The sequence below is a fragment of the Ceratotherium simum genome, chromosome 8 (assembly GCF_057802395.1).
Source record: "Ceratotherium simum simum isolate JZ-2026a chromosome 8, ASM5780239v1, whole genome shotgun sequence".
Taxonomy (NCBI): Eukaryota; Metazoa; Chordata; class Mammalia; order Perissodactyla; family Rhinocerotidae; genus Ceratotherium; species Ceratotherium simum.
Genome location: NC_141907.1, coordinates 56,401,905 through 56,426,850, shown reverse-complemented (window position 1 = coordinate 56,426,850; position 24,946 = coordinate 56,401,905). Strand labels below are relative to the sequence as shown.

Genomic DNA, 24,946 nt, shown 5'->3' with positions numbered 1-24,946 from the left:
CCATCCATAATATGGACTGCTATGTGTCATTTATAAGAATAAAGACAGAATTTACATATCAACACCAAAGTATGTTCACATTATATATTTCAGCGAAAAAATATAGGAAAAATGAATGTAAAATGTGAAACAAGTTAAATTATATACACAGTGTATAGATTTTACATACATTTAAATATTTGGAAGCATAAATAGAATACTGTTAGGAGTGATTGTCTCTTGAGAGTAGAATAAAGAGGGTATTTTCATTTTCTCTATGTTGTTTAACTGTTCCGACAATTATCTGTCAAAAGTAAGGATGTTTGTATGTATGTTCACATGTATGCATAAATGTGTGCATATTTATCCTTTCTTAAGATAAATATGGTTTCTCAAGAAGTCTGGAGCAAAGTTAACCTAATTGATAATGTGTGCTTTTCACTGAATTTTATTACATATAAATAAGATTTTAAAATAAAACTAGTCAAGTCTGGCACAAAGTAAGTGCCTAGTAAATAACACCCATTTTTATTCTTCTGATTGTTGTGGAAAGAGGAGAAATGCACTTTTTACAGGAAGACCAGTTGGAAGGCTATTTTCATGTTCAATCAACAGTTGGAGAGGTTCTGAACTAGGTCAGTGACCATAAAAATAGAAAAGAGAGGAAAATAATGGAGAAGGAACCAATGGGATTTAGTGCCACACGATGGTGAGGGAGAGTTAGGAGGCAACATCTGAAAGTTTTCATCTGTAATGTGCCACCTAAAAAATACAGTGGGGAAGACACTACCGGAAGAAGCCTTCTGTATAAGTCAATGGTCTAATTATTTGGTTTGATTTGTACGACACTTATCTTCCTAAAATTTTACTGTCAGATATTTCTTCCTTTGAGTTACAGTATCTACTAATTTCATTCGATTAACTCTACGAATCCTTATTTAACTAGATTCAATTAAATTTAATTTAATATAAGTTAATACTAATTTAATTCTACTAATTTGTTACAGTATCTACTAATTTCATTTCCTCTCTTTGGAGCATCTCTCAGGGATTGGTATTGTGTGTATTAAAGGACACACATTAGGTGGCTAAAAGAACTATTGTCTCCAAGAGGCTCCTGTTATAATACAAATTCTCTGAAAAAGACAATAAAAGCCACAGTAGTCACAAATGTATGAGGATATCACAGCTTACCAGACAGCATTTTCGGCAAGGATGAATAAAAGGGAGATCTAGAAAGGCTAATATCAAAGAAGGACAAAATTTGTTGAGATGTTTTATCACAAACTCAGAATGGGGTAATTTTGGGGAAAAAAAGGTAGTGAAAGAAGTTGAAAGCCAATGAAGGAAAGCTTGCTTAATTAAAAATTCCTGAACTTGAAATGAGTTGTCATGGGATTGGGAGTTGAATTATCAAGTCATGACTATCTTGTTTACCTTTACAATTTTCAGACAAATCACTCAATGGAAGTGTCCACTACTTTATTGATCAAGTGAGAGAGAGAAGTAAAGGAAATGCCAGATGTCACAGAAGAACCTTCTGTACTCAAGAATCCGTGTCTTAGATACATCCATTACAGTGTTATTAATTCCATCCTCTTAAGAATACACTTACCAAGCATTTGAATTTTTTTCAGTAAACGAAATATAGTCAGGAACTAAGGAAGCTCTAACTTTGAGATCTGGCAATAGCTATCAAATGTGACCATCAATTTTTATTGTTATTTAATGTATACATAATTAATCAGTGATTCTTTGTCAAAATATTGTTGTGTTTCTGAACCTCTTAGTCTTTTTATATGCCACATCAATTCTGACAGAGAAATTGAAGGCTCTGTTTTCATTCATCATAGAATTTATTATGTATAAATATGATAATATAAATGTATCACATTTTGTACATAGTTTCAAATTTACTTTGTAGTGCCTTGTACTTTCTTATTCTTTTATATGTTAGACTTATCTCCTTAATACGAATAGAAACTCTTAAAGCATCAGGACTATGATAGATACTTCTTTAATACACCTTTACCCTAAATGCTCAACAGCTGAGAAATGCTAGACTCTCAAGATAACCTCATTTATACAGAGCTATATATAATATATATAACTCCAATATACAACATGGAAAACATAGCTTTTTTCTTTCAGTGTGCCACTCTATGATGGATTCTTCCAAACTTGACCATTCTGCATACTTTGGCAGAATCCATGGAATTCTAATGTATAAACCTTTTATTGAATTTTGGGATGATGTGGAGGCATTCGAGGCAAGACCAGATGACATTGTCATTGCCGCCTATCCCAAATCTGGTAAGTCTCCTTGTTATGTAAAACTTGTTCCCTTTTCACCTAAAATGGCAAACCCACCTTGAATGCTAAATATTAAGCTGTTTGCTTCTTCCACACTCATTCTCCATATTAAATAAAGACATACGTAGTAGTTTTAATCCAGACATAGAAAAAGTGTTGTCGTATAGCTCTAGCCTAAGACCACAATCTGTACCTATAACTTGAGCAGCACATTGACAAATGGATATTGTTGGCCACTTCAGAAAATTAGGTAACATAGATGGATGAATATAGAACCATAACTAAAACTTGAAACTATCAACTCTGTTTACCTTATGTCACTATCACGATTATTATACAAACAGAGTATGAGCAATTTTCACAGATTTAAAAAACTGTCTTCAATTGACTAGTTCCACTTCAAGTCCATCTGCCAAACTCCATTTTTAAGCAACATCTTTTTTCCTGAGGTTAGCTTAACTGTTTATCATACTTCTGGTGTCTTACAATCACAGATCTTTAGAAATTAGAAAGGTCCAATCCAGACTACTCTATCTGGTTGTGCCATTTAGCACTTAAATTTCTCAAACACTGCATATACCTTTGGCTACTCTGACTCGGAAGCTGTTCCTCCACTTCTCTTCCCTGTCTGGGTCAGTGTCAGCATGACCAGTCATCTGCAGGGAGACCTGAGAACTCTTCCAGATTCAATTCCTCTTGCTTCTTCGTTTCCCATGTTCAATCAATCAAAATGTTTTTCCCATTTAGTCTCATAGATATGTCTCACAATCAGTCTCTGATAGGTCTCTTGTCTCCCTTCCTATTGACCCCCTCAGGCCATTGTTTTATTTACTCTTCCACTAGAAAAATTCTTCCAAAACATAACCCTGGTAATCTTGTTCTTTTGTCTAAAGTATGTCAATGTCTTTCTAAAAATTTTAGAAAACAACCCAAACTCTTTAGAATGAACTGCAAGGCATTTTATCCTTGCCCTCTGCTTGCCCCTATAGCCTTATCCCCAAACATCTCTTCAGGTAGACTCTTTAAGCTTTATAATCTATTTGCAATTCTTTTCCTCAGCACTATACTATTCTTAAATATCTGACCTTTGATTTAAAAAAAAAAACATTTCTTCTTCCTGGTAGAATCCTTCTCTATCTCACAAATTTGGAGAACTTGTGCTAGTAATTTGTAAAATCTAAGTTCAGTTATGTTCTCTTGATATTTCTGTTTGGAATGTCACAATAGCAGCAACAGCGCACTGAGTTAAATGGTCCTCCTTTGCAGTCCTTTAGATCCCTGTGCCTACCTGTATTATAAAATCTTAAGAATTAAGAAGTGTTGTAATCATTGAGCATTGTTTCTGACTCTTCAAAAGACCTTAGGGCAAAACCACCATAGGGCAAGGACCAGTTTATTCTTTTCTGTTTCCTCTGAACTAGGGCTCAAATTGAGGCATAAGAAGCTATATCAGCAAAGTCTGTAGTTGAAAGCATGCTTGAGTGTATCCACTATTATTCAAGTCTCCTTACTTTTACATGTAAAAATTTAGATCAAAAATTGTTAACAGCTTGCACAATGTCACAATTCATCATGGACAAATTTGGACTCGTACCACAGGTGTGTCTTACCATAATATTCATCCTTATTTATCGAGACTATTTTGGGGTCCTATAAGATTAAATATTAGAGGAAATATTTCTTGAGTCCTTGGGTTATTCTGACATCTTTCAAATAATATTGTATTGATTTCTTCCTACTTTATCCAGCTACAAATCCACCACTCCTGTCATCAGCCCTGCACGGACAGTGGGAGACTCAGGTTTCTTTAACTTTTACAGGCATAACCTGGGTTAGTGAAATCGTAGACATGATCCATAAAGAGGGTGATGTGGAAAAGTGCAAAGAAGATGCCATTTTTAATCGAGTACCGTACCTGGAATGCAGAAAAGACGGAGTAATGAATGGTAATGTTAAAGTTGATTTAAAAAGCTATCTATGTATATTTTAAGTTGTGGGTGTACATGGTGCCAAGAAAGAGACTATAAGCAAGAGTGACAATTAGTATTATGTCTTCTACACAGTAAAGCATGTAAATTTAAATTAAAATCTTGACAGGGTTTATGTTATAGGATGTGTCTGGGATACAGTAAATAAGAATGGCACTTATATGCCTTCAGCAGAGCCTAGTAACATGTGACCATTTATTTCTCTATGGGATGAATATGATAATACTTTAAAAACTAGGAAAATATCCATGACATTTTCAAGGACGTACGCAAAAGGGTATTTGTCACAGATTCTTTTAATGTTGTGAAAAATTGGAAACACTATAAATGTTAACCAACAAAAGAATTGTTAAAAGTGATATAATAACACTATGAAACCATTAAAATTTTTAGAATGTCACATGTTTCTTGAGCTTGTGGTTTGAGTATAATATATTAAGAAAAAAGGCAATTAGATGATATTAAAAATTTCATCTGCGTGTGTGGCATTTGAATGGCTGTGATTCTGGACACATAGATATATTTATATAGAAAATTGCTTCCAAAATGTTAATAATGATTTTTCCAAAGTGGTGAGATTTTATTTGATCTTATTTTTTGTGTATACTTTTCTGTATCTAAACTTCTGTCATAGTGAGTATGTATTATTACTATGAATACAATACAGAATCTTAAATTTACTTTATTTTTAAAATATTTATAAAATCCACACAGATATTTATAATTTTCAGTTGTCTAACCTTGAATTTTCTAAAACTAAGGAATAAAACAACTAAAACAGATGGCATCTCCTAGAAGAGTGAAGACTCATCTGTCACCTGAACTTCTTCCAGCCTCATTTTGGGAAAAGAACTGTAAGGTAACCAGAATCAAGTATTCTCAGAACATCATCCAACTCAAAGAAATTTTAGAATGATCACGTCAGGTAACATCCTAACTGCACATTATACACGTGTTTAATTATTCTTTCATTGAATCTATAGACACTTAAATGTGGATTATAGTATAGTCAGAGAGTCTAGATTTCAATTCCAACTCTAGAGGTAATTCTGGAAAAACAAGTAAACTCTCTAACTTGCAGTTTCCTCATCTATAAAAGAAGGATGGTAATAGAATCTTCATCTTGTTGTTGCAAGGATTAAATGAAATAATGCTTGTAACATGCTTTATATAATTCCTATCAGATTGTAAACGCTCAATAAATAGTAGCTACATTGGTATTTCTTATTATTACTGATTGTATTCAATATACTCCTTTTGCAAACTATTGTGCTTGGCATTGTGAGGAATGCAAATGAATTAGACAGGGACCAATCAGACAAGTATCTCATAATAATTATTTACTGAATGCCTATTATTTGCCAGCAACATAACAATTAACAAGACATATCCAATCCTTGTCTTCATGGACACATGGGCCACTGGGAGAAAGGGACAAATAAAAATAACAATGAAGGAGGTGCCACAGATCAAGTAAGAGAAGAATTCTAGCCCAGACATTGAGGGCAGGGAAGACATCCAGAAGAAAGTAACATCTCAGCTTATTTTTGATGGATGCATAGGAGTTAGTCTATACAATCTCAGATGCAACCCCAGGGGGGATCTGAAACCAGTTCAGTTTAGCTGGGAGGTTGAGTGTATATATTGGCTGGATGAATGAAGAGAGAGAAGCTGTGTTTGATTACAACAGACACTGAATCCAAGTTAAGGAATTTGGACTTATTTGATGATAATGAGGAGTTAGTGACATATTAAGCTGCTTATTGACGTGATCAGTTTTGTTTTTTAGAAAGAATGATACACGTAACCCCAAAGTAAAGGCAAAACATTGTCTTGGACCAATGATGGTGTTCCTCAAGACCTCTATAGCATTTTTAGGGCACACTATGATTCACACTACACCTAAGAGACATTAAAGTACTATGTGCAGCCATTGCTAACAAAAAAGGGGGTTTATCACAGTCATGAAACATTTTCGTTTTGTACTCTGATGTTACATGGTGTATTTGACATTTTCTGAGGAACCATCATCCAAAATTCTGAAGATTCCAATGTTTCTTATTTGTTTGTTTTGTTTTTATCATAAGCAATCCTAGATAGACCACATACATCCTGTTGCATACATAAAATAAATACCATTTACTCATTAGTAAATACCATTCATGTCTTTTACAGGACATGTGTCATCGCTGTTTTTTCAAGAAATTGGACCAAGTCACCTTATTTCCTTTGGAGAATAGGTTGTAGCCTTGTTACCCCTTTACTTCCAAAACAAAATTAAACACTATACATTTACATATTCTCAGTCCTCACAAAACTCGTTATCATCTCAGAGATCATCAAAGAGTAGAAAAACAGTCAGATGGATTCATGTCCTAAGTATGTCCAAGGTGATTCACTAAGGGGCAAGAAGACAGATGGACTGAGATTATTAGTGAGAGTGTGCTTGGAGTGGTGGGCCAGAAACTATAAGTGATAAAAAAGAAGAAATTGCAAAAAAAAAAAAAAAAAAAGAGGGAAAAGCCTAATAGATGAGGAAGAAGTGAGGCCCATAGATTTGAGGTCTTGGATTGTTTGCAGGGGAGGTTTATTGGGAATAATTGATAAGGAAGAAGAGAGGAGCAGGACTTTCTTGGAAGAAAACATGATGCTCCAGGATAAGGCTTCAAAAGTGAAACCTTTAGGGTACTGACAAGATTTGCAATTTGATTATAAAAGTGTTTGGCTGAAGTGAAATAGAGATAATAATCAATGAGTACAAGAACCTAGAGAATCAGATGGATCTTGCATACAGATACTAAAATTACAGAAGATGATGACAGGATTTGCAATGGAGAGTAATACTATGAGGCAAGCGTTCAAATCTTCTATTAAAGCCAGGGAATGACCACAAGCTTAGAAATTCATCTGGGAGACGTATGGGTTGAGTATCACAGGAACAGGGGTCTTTCAAGTGTTGGATTTTTAAGATGGATTATGATTCCAAGTGAATTGTGGGTAAACTAGCAACTTTGACTTGCGAGAGCTGCAGGGAAAGTCATATCTTCAAGAAAGACCTAGATTTTCCTCGAAGGCAGGGAGTGCACGTGTCGTAAGAAGTTTGGGATACAGAATAGGATCTGCCAAAATGGAGATAAGATAAACTAATGGGAGTTTAGGGGAAGAGGGATTGCTTTTGCTCCCTGCTATTTGGAAGAATAAAAATCTTCATGGAAGACCTGGAGTCAAGCTTTAAATATGGATAGTATTTTGAGATGCAGAGAATATTCAGGACAGAGAGAATAGCATGAAGAAATACAAGGGATGAAAATTCTGAAGTAAATTCATGAATGTATTAGCAAAGAATTCCATTCAGCTAATAGGCAAAAAGAACTAGGGAGAGTTGCATATAAGATTAGAAAAATTCAATATGGCTAATTATAGCTTCGATAAGAACAGAAATATCACTTTCATTCTGTAAGAATTAGAAGTTTTTATAGCAGGACCTTAAAAACCAGAGCCATACTTTTTAGAGTAAACTGGAATATTTCTTTAAAATTGTTTGAAAATGTCAAGACTTGAGAAAGAGAAGTTAGTGAGCCTAGTCGTATCCAGTAAACAGTGGAGAATCGAGAGCAGCCTTCTCTGATGGCATCGTTGCTGTGCCTGTGGCCAGAATGGAAAACCACTGGGATATCGGAGTATACTTTTGAAGGTCTTTTCCTGCAGCATTGACTATGAGACCTAAAGGAGACCATACGGACCTGACCCAACTCACTTGTTTAGTGGGTAAAAATCCTAAGTCCAAAATGATTGGTGCTTTACACAATATGATAGTACTTCTTAGTGATAGGACCAGCAACTAAAATCAAGGCCTCCTGATTGCTAATTTATTGGTGTTTCCTCTGTGTGTAAAACGGAAACTCAGCAAGGTGTTGGTGAAGATTACATTTTCACTGAGATTCATGTGCATTTAAATAGACTCTCATAAACATTTTTCTTTCTGTAAGATTGGGAGTGAGGAAACAGCAGGACATTTTTTCTTTAGTATGCAAGATGGTGGTATAGTGTAAATACCAGAGGACTTTATTATTGACTGAATGATTTACCAAATCATTTACTCTCAATGATTTATTCTCAATGATGTATTCTGACTCAGCTTCAGTTTAGTTTCCTCATTTATAAATTGGGGATAATAACCTATCTGGTCCAATTTATATCAGTGGAATCTGTGACACTCAAATGAAGTGTTATATGCGAAAATAGCATAAAAATGAAAAGTGGTAACTAACATTGAACGACACCACAGAAGATGCTTTTATGTCAGGTTATTGAATACTTTTTTCTTTATAATTTTATATATTTTATATGCTATCTACAATAAATATGTATTATTAGAGCTGAAAACATAATTATTTCCTTTTTTTTCATAATTTTATTTATTTATTTATTTTTTCCCCCAATGCCCCAGTAGATAGTTGTATGTCATAGCTGCACATCCTTCTAGTTGCTGTATGTGGGACGCGGCCTCAGCATGGCCGGAGAGGCGGTGTGTCGGTGTGCGCCCGGGATCTGAACCCGGGCCGCCAGCAGCAGAGTGCGTGCGCTTAACCCCTAAGCCATGGGGCCGGCCCTAATTATTTCCTTTTTAAATCTTGATGAGACTATGTTTCAAAAAATTAAGTGATTTGATATATGATTTCATCCTCCTAGATGATCTATCTTTGCCGGAATGCCAAGGATGTGGTGGTTTCTTTTTATTATTTCTTTCTAATGGTAGATGGGCATCCACATCCTGGATCTTTTCAAGAGTTTGCAGAGAAATTCATGGATGGACAAGGTGAGAACAGCTTCTTTTCTTTAAATTCTTTCAGGGTAAATGATACAAGACGAATGGAATCTCTGAGCAAAAATATTTGTTGTCTGTCCTGGTCTAGTTCTTTCCCTGTTGCTTAATTAAATCACAGAAGTTCTCAAAGCCCTTGAACTTTACAGCAAGAGTAGGTTTTCTGGATGTGGATGGCAAATGGCAAAAACTGGACACTCTAGTTCAATGCCTACAAATAAATACATAATTGTGTTTGAGGATTGGAAGTAACGATTTTCCTCTCTAAGACTAAAACTCAGTGTCCAATTCTCACTCTTGTCTCTTTTTATTAGAAAAAAATTTCACAGCACGTTATTACAACTCCATTTAAGAAGGGGGATAAAGAAGAGAGACAGACAATGCCTATTTGTTTCTATGAAAAATTTCAGGTGCTGCATGGGACCAGAATTCACAAAGAAGTCTGAATATATAACAAGTTCTTACTCATTCTACCCAGTGTACAGTCTGAATCATTCAACTAGATTTTTCAGAACATTACAGAGTTACTTGAGCAGAAATTCTTGGAAATGTTGCCTTTTTATTTAACTCCAGACTAAAGCAACTGAGTATTTAGACTTGAGGAAGAAATGGTTCAGGAGAGTCTATTATTAACTAAAGAAGGCCATTCTGATCCTGTGGTAATAATTGTAAAGAAAATTGATAATAATGCCATTTCTATGTCTATATAAGATAATTTGACTCAATAAATTAGGATATATGTACTTTATGAGTGCTACATTGGAAAAATTTATGCTAAATCATCATGAATAAATTATATTCCTCAAGATCATCAAAACACACATTGTAAGGCAGAGAAAGATAAGGTTGCGCCTCTAGAAAATCGGTGAATAAGACCACTATAAATATCATTATATAACTTTTTCTGTAAAAAAAAAAATTGTCAATAAGTTCAAAGAACAGAAGAGATACAAATTTATTTAATACAAAGCAGAATACTTTGACTCACACATTATTATGTTATTCTGTCAGCTTATTATTGGGTGAAACACTTGAACATACATGAGAGAAGAGAAAGGAAGAGACAGCGCTTGGTCAGATCACATCATCTCCAAAATCTTCTAATTTTTTAGAGTGAGAATGACACCAAGGGTTTCTAACAGAATACCCGTTACCACATAAACTGCAGGTAGTTTAGTAAAAATTTGTATAGTTACTAACTTCAGTTGCCAAAGCTAGTTTGTAAATGGTAAATCTGAGACTTGGACTGAATTCTAATGATAGGAAAGTTAATAGATTTCACACACACACACACACACACACACACACACACATACTGACATACAGACCAGTTTCAAAAATGAGCTCTGAATCAAACTGATGGGAAGGGGACTTCCTTCACTTTTTCCCTGTGTGATAAACCATGTCATAATGATGAAAGTTGAGAATATGTTCCTGTAACTGGATTATTTAACATAGTTTGCCTCTCTTGCTGCATAGAAATTTGTTCAAGTGTGTAGTTAATACCTAGTTTTCATTCTATGATCATTTATTTCTATGTATTGTTGCTACTTTTGTGTGAACACTCATTTTCAAGCTATAGAAGGATGATACCATGCCTGTACATTGTTTTTATCTCTAATTTTAGTTCCTTACGGTTCCTGGTATAAACATGCAAAATCTTGGTGGGAAAAGAGAAAGAATCCACATGTGCTATTTCTTTTCTATGAAGACATGCAGGAGGTAAGAAATAGAAAACATATGGGCAACTTAGCAATTTCTAAAATGTTAACATTTGACGACATTCTAGATCCAAAAATCTGCCTTTAAAGAAATGATGAAGCCCCCTCCAAAAGTTACAGTAATCCAGATACTTTAGCACAGATTTGAAGCTAGTAAATAAAACTCTTCTTGTGAATTAATACATTTCAACCCAAGTCTCAAAAAATTACCAAAGATAAAATTTGAAAGAACTTGAGTTCATAAAATAATTAAACATAACAACAACAACAAACACACACACACAGAGGCACATACAAACAAGGAATCACAATGGGCAAGAAGAGTCAACTGAACTCTACATTTATAGATGTTGGAATTATCAGAGAAGAACCGTAAAATAACTATGCTTAACACGTTTAAGGAAATAAAAGAAGAAATAAAAAATTTTTACAAAGAAACAAGATATGCAGATTTGAAAAAATTAGCAAAATAGAATTTCTAAAATAGTAAGAAATTAAAATTGGAAAATCAAGAGATGGTTTACATAATAAATAAGACGTGGCTAAATAGTGAATTAGTGATGTAGAAGATGGAGCTGAGGAAATTTCATAAAATGTACCACATGAGATAAATAGACTACTTTGAAAAGAGATTAGTGGATATGTAGTATAGAGTGATAAGGTCCCACATATATTGACTTAAATTTCCAGAAGGAAAGAGTAAAGAGAATGCTGGAACTGCAATACGCAAAAGTATAATGGCCTCAAAATTTCCTCATAATTTAGTTTTTCTCCAGCTTCATTAGTAATCAGAGTTATTCAAAATAAAAATCACTATGAGTTGTCATTTCACACCCACCAGACTGAAAACAATTAAAAAGTCTGACAGTAATAAATGTTAGTCAGGATGTGGATCAGTGAGAAGTAACACACTGAGTTAAAAATACAAAAAAGAGAGCAAAAAAATACAAAATTATGGAAGCAGCTTGTCATTATTTAGGATGGGCAAACTTAACACCTAGGAATTCTACTAGTAGCTATATATTCTTGAGAAACTCTGGCTGTGTATATTATATTATGTGTACAACAGTCTTCATAGCAGCATTCTCTATAATCATAAAAATTGGAACCAACCCAAATATACATAGACTCAAGAATCAATATATGATGTATATTATTGTTACACAATTACATATTATATTGAAATGAAAAAGAGTAAAGTTCAAATATGCACATCAATTGGGTAAAACCAAACTATATATTGTCTAGGGATACATACTTAAGTTTGAAAAGTACAAAGTAAAGCACAATTTGATTAGATCAATTTCAGTATAGCAGGGTGCTTTTTGTTGTTAATGTTGTTGATTGTGGGAATTGAAATGGAGAGTTAAAGGAATATAGTTAGAAACTTGCAAATGGAAGAAATCAACAAACTTTGAATGTTCTCTTCTGTAAGGTGGATAGTAGGTAATGGGTGCTGTGTTCATTTTTATTCTTTAAAGCACATATGTACACATAACAAATAATTTTTAAAAGATAGACAAAATACTGGTTCTCTTCATTAAGAGAGGAGAAATGTCCTCTCAATTCTCATTCTTTTTATTTGTTTGTTTGTTTTTGGTGAGGAAGATTGGCCTTGAGCTAACATCTGTGCCAATCTTCCTCTATTTTGTATGTGGGATGCCACTATAGCATGGCTTGATGAGCAATGTGTAGGTACATGCCCGGGATGTGAACCCATGAACCCCAGGTCCCTGAAGCAGAGCGCACGAACTTAAATACTATGCCACCAGGCAGGCCCTCAATTCTCATTCTTTATTAGCACCAGGAAAGCAATTTACATCCATGTCTTGTTCACATTTTTGCACAATTATTAAAATTCATGTTGCAGTAATTTTATAATTGTTTTGATGAGGACATTTAAAATAAAATAGTTAATGATATTTTAGAAATTAAACTATAATTTATTTATAGAATTTTCACTGGACGAATCTGAATGAGAAGCAGCCACAATCTGTAGTTTATTATATTACCTAACATTGTTCTGTAACTAGAATATTGAAGACTGTAAATTTAAAAGACACACAAACAAAATTCATTAGTTAATTTAACCGTCTCACTCCCTCAAATTGTCCATGTCCATTTACTCCCTATTTTGGTTGATAATGGCCATGTTCAGGTTCCCTCTAGAGTTCAATCAATAAGGAGCCTAGCAATGAATAAATTAATTTTCTCTTGTGTCTACAATGTATCAAGTAGAAAGAGAATAATGCATATTAATGTTGTATGTAGGAAGACATCATCATGGTGGCGTGAGAGGATCCTTTTGTCCCTCTCCTTCCACCTACAGTAAAACATCCACGACCCGACAAAGGCTACATTGCACAACACACTAGGATACCAGAAAGATCCACACATTGGCACATACAAAGGTGGGTGAATTGGAGAACATAGAAGAGGCTAAATGGTGGAACAGCGGAGGCAGAACCCAAGATCTTGTATCCCTGGCCACAGCAGCTGAGCCAGCCAGCCTCATCCCCAGAGAATTCAGTGGGCAGCAGCAGAGGCACGTGTGTCATTCTAGCTGGTCAGCCAGGGTGACACCTGCGACAGGAAGTGGAACAACAGAAGAGTCAGAGCCCCATGATCACAGCCCTCAGTCTTGGCTCAGAGCCTGATAACAGTGGTGGAGGTGCACACAAGACTTCTACACCCCAATGGCAGCTGCACCTGTGACCAGGAGATAACAAGCAAAAGCTGAAATGGTGCCCCATGTACCAGGCTCCCTCCCAAGCCCTCCCTGTCCTACCACAGTAGTGAAACCCCTGATCCAGGTGACCCGGATGCTGCTGAGACATCAGCCATCCTTAAGCCCCAGTGGCAAAGCCAGCAACTGCAGCAACACCAGCAATAGCAAGGCATCAGTGACCCCCAAAAGTGCAGGTGGCTAGGAGGAGAGTACTGGTGACACCCCAAATAGAGGCTGTGCAGGGTGGAATATGAAGATTCTCAAATATGGCCAGAGATAGCTCAGGTAAGAAAAACTAAAAGCTAGCACTATAGTGTCACCTACTGAAAAACAAATGAAAGACTTCTAATCTCCTAGCAGTTGAAAAGTTTGAATCAAAAGAAAGCAATACCTAAATAAAAAACGTGTATGCTACAGCAAATGTGACCTCAGAGGAGTTAACTCAGCGAGCAACACAAAATCCACAGTACATGGCATTACAGAAAGAAAATGATTCTCCAGAAACCAAACATAAAATCATGGAAGACTGGGATCTAACTGATAAAGAATTCAAAATAACTGTCATGAAGAAACTCAACAAGGTATAAGAAAACTGAGAAAAGCAGTTCAATGAGCTCAGGAATAAAATCAATGAACAGAAGAAATACTTTACCAAAGAGATTGAAACTTTAAATAAAGTACCAAACAAATTCTGGAACTGAGCAATGAATAAATGAGATGAAGAATGTATCAGAAAGCATCAGAAATGGAGCATATCATACGGAAGAGAGAATTAGCAAGCTCAAAGACAGAAACCTGGAAATGATGCAGTCAGAAGAGGAGAGGGAACTAAGACTTAAAAAAATGTAGAAATTCTATGAGACTTATCTCACTCCATTAGAAAGGGCAACACATAAGGGTAATAGGTATCCCTGAAGGAAAAGAGATAGAGAATGGAGCAGAGAGCTTAGTTAAAGAAATAATAGGCCGGCCCCGTGGCTTAGCGGTTAAGTGCGCGCGCTCCGCTGCTGGTGGCCCGGGTTCAGATCCCAGGTGTGCACCGACACACCTCTTCTCTGGCCATGCTGAGGCCGCGTCCCACATACAGCAACTAGAAGGATGTGCAGCTATGACATACAACTATCTGCTGGGGCTTTGTGGGAAAAAAATAAATAAATAAAACTAAAAAAATAAATAAATAAATAAAAGAAATAATAGCTGAGAACTTCCCAAACCTGGGGAAGGAACTGGATATAAAAATCCATGAAGGTGATATAGCACTTAATTATCTCAACACAAAAATACTTTCTCCAAGATACATGATAATAAAACTGTGAAATATAAATGACAAGGAAATAATATTAAAAGAAGCCAGGGAGAAAAAGAAAATAATCTAGAAAGGAATACTCATTAGGCTATCAGCAGATTTCTCAGCAGGAACCCTACAAGCCAGGAGAGAGTGGAAAGATATATTTAAAATATCGAAAGACAAAAACTGTTAGCCAAGAATAGTTTATCCAGCTAAGCTATCTTGCAGGTATGGAAAAATAAAGTCTTTCCCAGACAAACAAGAGCTGAAGGAGTTCACCACTAGAATGGCCTTACAAGAAATGTTAAAAGGAGTCCTCCTATCTGAAAGAAAAAGGCAAGGGTATACAAAGCTTTGAGTGAGGTGTTAAATAGATAGACAGAATCAGAAAACAGCAAATCTGTATCAGAATTGTATAGTACACACTTACTTATAAAATACAAGTTAAAAGGAAAGAAGATTAATACTTACCCTTGTCAAATTCTTCCCAAAAAATTGAAGAGAAGAGGATGCTCCCTAACTCATTTTACAAGGCCAACATTACCCTGATATCAAAACCAGATAAGAATTATACAAAAAAAGAAAATTATAGGCCAATATCACTGATAAACATAGATGCAAAAATCCTCAACAGAACATTAGAAAATTGAATACAATGATACGTTAAAAGGAATCCTACACCACAATCAAGTGAGATTTATTCCAGGGATGCAAGGATGGTTCAACATCCACAAATCAATCATTGTGATACACCACATTAACAAAATGAAGAATAAAAATTATGTGATCATCTCAATAGATGTAGAGAAAGCATTTGACAAGATTGAGCATCCATTTATGATAAAAACTCTCAATAAAATGGGCATACAAAGAAGTACTTCAACATAATAAAGACCATATATGACAAACCCATAGCAAACATCAAACAGCGAAAAAAGTCAGAGAAAGACAAATACCATATGATTTCATTCATATGTGGAAGATACACAAGCAAAAATAAACACGTATTACAGAGAACAGATTGAGGGTTACCAGGAGGAAGCGGGTGGGGGGAGGGCTAAAGGGGTAAAGGGGCACATGTGTATGGTGATAGATGGCAACTAGACTTTTGGTGGGGAACACAGAGACGTACACTTAAAATTTATGTAATGTAGTAAATCAATGTTACCTCAATTAAAAAAGTTATATGTAGAGAAATGATCTTTTTTCTGGAAGACAGACAATAAAATTAATAAATTTATGAGAATAAAGATATGGCACAGTAGATTTATATGGGAATGAAAATTGGGAATAAAAATAGGGTCATGTAATCAAATTGGAATAATCAAGGAAATCAATGCAAAGAAGGTGATACTTAAGCTGAAGTCTGACAGACAAGCTGTAATTTGTAGGACAGAGAATTTGAGAACAGCATTCTGTGTAGAGGGAACTACATATCAGAATAAGCATTATAGTTGGTATTGTGAATAGTTGCACCAAATGATTTAGCTGGATTATAGGATACACTATTGGAGTGACATAGAGATGAGGATCTTTGTAGCTATGGTTCACATGCATCTGATGTTCCATGTTGAGTATTTGCTTTTTGGAGGCACATTTTCTTAATCTTTCTGGTTCCTTTGCTTCTTACTAGTTACATCAATAAATTAGGAGAAAAATGAAAGCTGTCTGCATATTTTCAACCCCAAACTTGATCTGTCACTGGGGACTGTAGTTGTTCAATGTGTATATTCATATTCACAGATTATATTTATTGAGCATATACTATGCATCAAGGACTACAAAGTGTATTTTATACACATAAGATCCTTTCTTGTTCTAACAATCTTTGAAGTATCTTTTATATGCATTTTATGGATGAGGAAAATTATACTTAGAGACGTGTAATTCAAATATCAGTGGGTAAAAAAAGAGAAAAATTTTCCTTTCTCTCTCTCCTTTTTTTTTTAAATCCAAATAGTAATGTATTCAATTTTAGTAATTGAGTCTTCAAAATATTTTTTTCTCCCTAGGATATCAAAAAAGAGGTGATAAAATTGATACAATTTCTGGGAAAGAAGACATCGGAGGAGCTTGTGGACAAGATTGTACAACATACTTCATTCCAGGAGATGAAGAACAATCCATCCACCAATTACACAATACTACCAGACGAAGTCATGAACCAAAAAATATCTCCCTTCATGAGAAAAGGTGAGATAGTCATGTCATTTGCCTCTATTGTTAGAGGAATTTGCAAGTAGAAATAGTTACAGGCAAACATCCATTGAGATCTGTTCATGCCTGTGGACCCAGCTTGTTTTCTTCAGAGCTGTTTCACATTTGAGCACTCTTTTTATTGAGTTAACAGTTCTGCAAAGGCATAGAACATTAGTACTACTACTCTGCTAATAATGAATTGTTATTACTTGTTGATTATTTAATATATGCAGCACATTATATTAAGAATGACCAGCAGCCACCGCAACCTGAGCACCAGCACTGATGCTACACTCTACTAGCTATCATTTACTAAGCCTCTGTGCCTTGGTGCTGCACCATGTACATTATATAAATATAGATAATTTTAAAATTCTAATTTTCTTTAAATTCTAATCAGAGACTCAGGAGAAAATTCCTATTATCATGTCATTTCGAGATGAGGAAACAAGCTTAGAACACTTAGTCAGCTTTTCCTTGACCAAGCAGCAGACACTTTTCCAGACTAAGTGAAAAATGTCCAAACTCATCAAATTGTACACATTAAATATGCACAGTAGTTTGTATATCAATTATATCTCAATAAACCTGTTGCAAAAAAAGACTAAGTTTCAAAACACCCAGTGGCAAATATAGGTCTGTTTCGCAAAAATATCGAAGTACAATGAGGTGATGTTCTCCTAGGAGGAGGCAGGGTCTGATGAGGTATAACCAGTTTATAAATCCAAAGGCATGGAGCATATGCAGAGTATTGGGACATGCAGGCTTACTGATATGTGAAGCAGAGATAGAACAAAGAAAATCTTGTTCTTTAAACCAAATTGTCAGTGGGAGGGTCAGGGATTTTGAAATAATAGGAGTAACAAACCTGACACTGGGCGAAAATAGGGAGCCCCTGAACAAAGAGTTAACATGCAGATTATATTTTAGTTACTTACTTCTCAGATTATCTCAGTCTCCTTTTCTATAATGTCCACACATTTTTTTTTTTTTTTCCTGAGGAAGAGTCACTCTGAGCCAACATCTGTTGCCAATCTTCCTCCTTTTGCTTGAGGAAGATTCACCCTGAGCTAACATCTGTGCCAATCTTCCTCTATTTTGTATGTGGGTTGCCCCCACATCATGGCCACTGATGAGTGGTGTAGGCCCATGCCTGGGAACTGAACCCGTGCCGCCAAAGCGAAGCAGGCCGAACTTAACCACTAGGCCACAGGGCCAGCCTCTCCACACATATTTTGAAGATGAAACAATAAACAATAAACTTAATTGTCATGCTTGTAAAGGGCTGCTAACTGCTATATGCTCAGAGTCTATCCAATCCTCAGGACACACATTTTCTCTCTTCTGCGTTTTGGATTATTTCATTGGGAAAGCTGAGAGCTCCTTGAGCTAAGGAGGAAAGTGAACTGCTAACTAATTTAAAGTACAGAGTGACTGCCTTCTGACCAGGGGAGGGTTGAATGTGATGGAAAGCAAAAGATATTAGCACAGGCGGGAAACACTGAGGAGCTTCTAGCTTCTCTGGCAGTGGCAGCAGAAATGGAAGGAGGCAATGGATATGAAGGAAGTCTGAGTATGTATAAAGAATTAGATGTTGTGGTTGAGGCAGACCTTCAAATTTATGCCTCAGATACCTGGTGTTGTGATTAGCCAGATTATGGAAAATTTCACCAAGAAAACACAATTTGGTGGGGAAGAAAATGAATTTATTTTTGAACTAGTTGAATTTGAGATACTTGGATGGAATTCAGGTGGCAATGTCATGTAGACCGTTGGATATGGAGCCATAAGTCTGGATTTAAGTGTTATCAGCATGAAAATGATATTTAATATCTTGGAAGTGAGTAAAACATGGATCTCATCTTAGAAGCCCCAACATTTTAGAGGAAATTGGAGAAGAAAAATTAAGTGAAGTATAGTATGTGGAAAGAGTCAGAGAAAGAAATTTGCTTTGCTTTGTTTTTTAACAATTAGAATAAATCCTTCTTTGCAAGCTCAAATATAAATATCGTTTATGACATGCATTTTATTTCTATAATTGAGGATTACAAGAATAAAATTTGATTAGGTTAACGAAAGTGATGAATATTAGAAAACTTCATGATTCTGGCTGGAAGACATTGTATTTACTATTTTTATTCTTCTGTTACAGGGATTGTAGGAGACTGGAAGAATCACTTTACAGTAGCCTTGAATGAGAAATTTGACACACACTACGAGGAGCAAATGAAGGGGTCTACACTGAATTTACGAACTGAGATCTAACAAGGGATTTCTTAACATATCTGAGATGGAAGCTTTCTTCTCATCATTCCCCATCGTTTTCATATTTTAGATTGGTAGAGAAGGAGTCATGTGAATGATTATGGTCAGATTCACATGGTTTTTGAGATCTTCAAATAAGAAGTAGGAAGAATTTTTTCCCTATCATCTTTTTTATTTTGTTTTCTTTCTTTTTCTTCTTCTTTTTTTTTAAATATGACACGAATCTATAATCTACAGCAATGATGTAGGAACACACAGATAGTTCAAGTTGTTAAAGACTCATTAAAAATATCCAAGCACTTCAAATTCTTTATTTTTGTGGTTACTTTTTTTTTGTTTAGTAGTACATCAAATATATACATACACATATTTATACATATATGCATAAATGTATATGTGTATTAATAACTGCACATGGACTTTGAAAACCTTAAAAGAGAAACTAAAGAGTAAAAAACTTAAGGAACATAACTATATTTATAATTTCCTTCTTAATTTTCTTTCACTTTTTGAAAAGTGGCTTAATTTAGAATTTATCTTAGCTTTATGTAAATTTTGGGGATGACAAAACTGATTTCAAGATGTTTATAAATAATCTCAATAAGTGTAATTTATGCTTGAATGTCTTCAGCTAATTTGAAACATTTAAGCTCTAGAGTTCCTTCTGTTCGATATACAATATAATACATGTAAACTAAAGTTTTAAAAAATAATATTTACCTGTAAAACAAAATAAAAACAAAAATAAAAGAAGAAGAATTATTCTTCTTTATTTACACAATGTTGTTTTGGCTTATGTCTCCTATGTTTTGTATTCTATTGATTTTTTCTTTCTATGCTATGTTTACTGTAGCAATCAATGCTTCTTTTCTGCAAATCAGAAGACAAACAGGATCCTGAAAAATTCACTTGGGTCTTAATAGACGATTGCATTCTTAATTCCTAAAGTAAAAAGTCAAATCTAGGGAGAAGTTGATGTGATTCGTTTTCTTACTCTTTACAAAAAGGTCTAGGGATTTCTCAGCACCCTGTTTAATAATTATAATTTTTCAGAATCAGTTATTTTTTTTAAAAAGTGTAACATAGTTATGCATTATACGAACATTGGAGTCTTGAAAACGGTTAAGACTTCGTTGGGGTGAGGATGGGAAGCAGAATCTCAAGCTCTGAAGGCAACAATTGTTATTTACTTTTTCAACACTCATTTTGTCATTTTTTTTGATTTAACACTATAATGTATAATAACAGCTTTTTAATTTTATACTTTGTAAAACTCATAGTTGATGTTGCCCACATATAACTAAACAAGAATAAATCGAGGTAGCTTTCTGACTTTGGTACTTAGTAAACAAACATATTCGAAGTTGGCCTGACTGAAATTTGGACCCATCACTTTTCCCCATAGCTTGTCCAGAAATTTCTGTAACTTCCTTGGAGAAGGAAGGGAGCTGGGATCTAGCTTAAAATTCAAATACAATTTCAAACCCTCTGTGATTCTTTGGCATCTTCCCTGAGCTGGGCTTAAGTCTGTGTGGGCTGGAGGCAATGAGGGCCTTGGACAGCATCATGTGGTGGGGTACGCAGGAGTAGCCACTGTAGTTTTGGTTCTGTGCTGTCAGGAAAGCTAGAGATTTCTGGTTACCTTAGTGTTTAAGATTCCCCAATAATTACACATCTAGAACAATGCGTTTAGGACAAATGCTAGATACTTAGCAGCACTCAAAGGCTTATTAACTTACTGATTGATGGATAGCATGTTAGGACTAGAAAGTGCTCAGTAAGCATTTATTTGTGAGGGTTGTAATTGCACAGAATTTGAACCATGCAATAGAGTTCCTTTATATGACTAAAATACCTGAGAATTCAATTTGGACAACAAAATAAATAATGTTAGATTATAAACCCATCGTATAAAAGAAATATTCATGAATTCATGCTGATAAAAATCAATGACTGAATAAGTTATTAAGAGGGAAGAATATATAAATATCTCATACAGAAGAATTCCAAAGAAATATGTATAACTCCCCATTCCATCCCTTACGTGTGGGATTCACATAGCGCTTTCCTTCTAAAGAGTATGGAAAGGGTGACAGGTAGGGTGAGGAGGGAAGAGTGACTTTACAGTGGAGAAACTTGGCAAACACTATCTTAGCCAGGTGATCACGTTAACATCTTCAGTGATGAGACATGGTAGTAGAAAATACCCTTGATATTGATGATAATGGCTCTTTACCTCTCAGTTCTTTCTCCCAAAAACCTATAACCATTGCATAACCAGGGAAAAAACACCAAATAAACCCAAATGGAATGAAAATCTACAAAATACCTCACCAGTACTCCTCAGTTTTGTCAAGGTCATCAAAAATAGGGAAAATCTGAGAAACTGTCACAGTAAAGAGGAATCTAAAGAGAAATGACCCTTCAAAGTAATGTGGCACCCTGGATGTGACCCTGGGACAGAAAAAGGAATTAGATAAAAACTCATAAAATTCTAATAAAGTATGGACTTTCATTAATAATAAGTGTTAACATTGGTTCATTAGTATGTAACAAATGTACCATCAGAGTGTAAGAACTTAATAATATGGGAAAATGGATGCTGAACATACAGAAATTCTTTGTAATATTCTTGTAATGATTGTTTTTCTGTAAACGGCCAGATACTAAACATTTCCAACTTTACCAACTATATGGTCATTGTTGCAACTATTCAACTCTGTCATTGTAGCTTGAAAACAGCCACAGAAAACAACATAGAAAGGAATGAGCACATAAATTTTTAAAAATATAATTGTATTTACAAAAACAAATGGAAATGTAGATTTGGCCTGAGTGTTGTAGTTTGCCAGCCCCTCCTCTAGATAATAATTTTTCTTTCTTCCATTTTTAAAATGTAGAGATGTCTTTCATTTTTAGAAAGCCTAGGAATGCTCCAACAGATATGTTTTATCCAGAACTTAATTACTCTTTGTTGGTTGTCTTTCAGAATATCTAGACAGCCACATTGCTAGAAGGAAGTGTCTTATAGCTTATATCAAGTGTCTCCTATAGGAGATGAGTGATGGAAGTCAAAATCTTTATCTAGGATTAATCTGTACCTCAAATGAAACATCACATTTTTTCATTCAAGTACTAGAGTAAGAATTGGTACTACAGGGATTTCCTATCCCCTTTAATCATAAATAAAAGAAAAATAGCTCCTCTACCACCAACAGCAAATGTGTATCTCTTTCCTTCAATTCTGAATTTTCTCTTACAACAGATGAACAGTCTTTGATATCTGTGTAATGCCAACCTCTCTACATGTGCACTGAATACTTCAACTGTCGTCTACTCTAGCAACTGATACTTCTCTGTATCTTCATTTTTTTCTCTTCCCAAACGATCAATTCCCATCAGCAAATACATCATGATGTCTCACAACTTAAAACAAACCAAAACAAATCTTTGAGTCAAATCTACTCTAGATATTCCTACATTTTCTCTGTTCTCTTTTACATTAGAAGTCATTCAAGACTTGTCTCGACTCACTGTATCCAATTTTTCACTTTACTCTTTTCCTACTGTATCATTTTCTGAATTAGTTTTATTAAATTATTTTATTAAATAAGTATAAGTACAAGATCATATATGTTCATACACAAAAGTATGTGTATACGTATATGATATGAAGAATAAGAACAAAAGGAACACCACTGTACCACCATCAACCTAAGAAATGGAGTATTATCCCTACCAGTGAAGTATCTCTGTGCTTCTTCTCAGTCCCATCTCTTTACATATCCTGCCTACAGGTAACATAATCACTACTCTGAATTTTGTATTTATAATTCCCTGGATTTCCCTCTTAGATTAACACATTTACTTGTTTACTCACACAGTTTATTCCTTTCATTGGCATGTCTTAATCATATATAAAGACAATCATATGTAATGTGTTCTTTTGTGACTTACTTTTATCCTGGCTCAAGGTTATGTTTCTAAAATTTACTTATGTTGATTTTTGAAGCTTTGGAACATTTATTTGCACTACATTTATAGGACTATATTTGTTTGTTCCTTTTAATGTTGATAGATATTTGAGGAGTAGAAATATTTCTATTATAGGCAATGAAACTATGACAATTCATGTACGTATGTTCTGAAGAAAATGCCTAAGAGTTTCTCTACATACAAGTCAAAGTACTGGGTTGTCATGTCTGTGCATTTTCAATTTTCTTGATGTATAAGACTATATTTGTTTATTCATTTTAATGTTGAAGGCTGTTCGAGAGGTAGAAAATTTTCTTTTATAAGCCACGATACTTTGAATATTCATGTACAAGTGTTGAAGAAAATGTCCAAGAGTTTCTCTATATACAAGTCAAATTACTGGGTTGTGAGGTCTGTGAATTTTGAATTTTCTTGATATTGCCTTATTTTTCACATAGATGGTAACATTTATTATTGTCTTATTTTTAATATTTGCTATCTTGGGCATAAAATTGCATCTCACTATGGCGGTTTTATTTTATATTCCTCTAACTAATAATGGCTTACTCCAGAACACAAGTTGAAGGAGCAAACTATACATCAGACATGACTGGTGTCATGGGACAGGTAAATGAGATGGCAGGACAATGAGCTCTCAAAGCTTTGTACAGAAGTCAGATCTATCATTTTTATTCACATTTATTGGCCTGAGCTTGTGATATATCCAAGTGTGATGTCAATGGGATGGGGAGATACAATCTTCCATAAGATGAGGCAGGGACTATTGGAGAACAATATCGTAGTTAATTCATGTTGTCTTGTCTTATGCTTGGTTATTTTTTATTGCATGTTGGAGATTGTATTTGAAAATTTGTTTCTAGACATAATTTAAAGCCTGTGACAATGTTTTCTTCTTCCAGGGAAAAATGTTCATTTATTACTGCCATATGTTGAAGGAAACTACTGGAAATTAGAACCACTTAATCAATTTTTAGGGATTAAGATGATTCAAACATTTAAAAAATGGTCTATTTCCAATTTACTCTTACTTCTTTTTAATAATAATTTATTATAAAATAATCTCAAACTTAGAGAACTTGTAATAGTAGTACAAAATATCCTGTATCTGCTTCACCCATTTTCCCCAATTGTTAGCATTACATTATAATTATTCTCTCTCTCTATTTATATATATACATACACACGTGCATATACATATATACACACATTCACATTCATTCATTATCATTATTCTTTTTCTGAGCCATCTGAGATCAAGCTGTAGATATAATCATTCTTAAAACATACCAGTGTGTATTTCTCCAAAATAAGGCACATTCTTACGTAACCACAACTACCCAAATCAGAAAATCAGCATTGATATAATACTACTATCCAACTCATCTATCACAATCATATTCACCACAACTATTTCATCAAAAGCTTTTTGTTTTTTCCTTCTGGTCCAGGATCCTGTCAGAGATTATATGTTGCATTTAATTGTCATATCGTTTTGCTTCCTTCAATCTCTACCATTACTCAGCATTTTCTGTGTCTCATGATTTTTGCAGTTTTAGAGTATAAACTTCTAATTTTGTAGAATGTCTTTCAACCCCACCCAACTGCCCATCTCAACAGTCAGGACATACATTCCAAGCAGGGATA

General features: G+C 34.7%; 2 protein-coding genes across 2 annotated transcripts in view; both read left to right on the top strand.

Moving 5' to 3' along the window:
- The first annotated feature begins 2,141 nt into the window (after positions 1–2,141).
- Positions 2,142–19,306, top strand: LOC101408595 (sulfotransferase 1E1-like). The gene is made up of 7 exons (XM_014787837.2): positions 2,142–2,292; positions 4,113–4,238; positions 5,042–5,139; positions 8,973–9,099; positions 10,733–10,827; positions 16,855–17,035; positions 19,194–19,306. Exons 1-7 carry the CDS (start codon positions 2,142–2,144, stop codon positions 19,304–19,306), a joined length of 891 nt encoding a protein of 296 aa, XP_014643323.1.
- A 4,533-nt stretch (positions 19,307–23,839) lies between these two features.
- Positions 23,840–24,946, top strand: part of LOC101401188 (sulfotransferase 1 family member D1-like) — a 45,957-nt gene continuing 44,850 nt past the window's right edge. Inside the window, 1 exon segment of the mRNA XM_004419225.2 lies at positions 23,840–23,908. Coding sequence (XP_004419282.1) covers positions 23,840–23,908 — 69 coding nt within the window.

Bases quoted from the DNA above. Each gene is read 5' to 3' on its own strand.
- LOC101408595 (XM_014787837.2), top strand. From the start codon at position 2,142: ATGATGGATTCTTCCAAACTTGACCATTCTGCATACTTTGGCAGAATC. The intron at 5,140-8,972 runs GTAACCAGAATC...TCATCCTCCTAG, and splicing joins TTTGGGAAAAGAACTGTAAG to ATGATCTATCTTTGCCGGAA. The intron at 17,036-19,193 runs GTGAGATAGTCA...CTTCTGTTACAG, and splicing joins ATCTCCCTTCATGAGAAAAG to GGATTGTAGGAGACTGGAAG.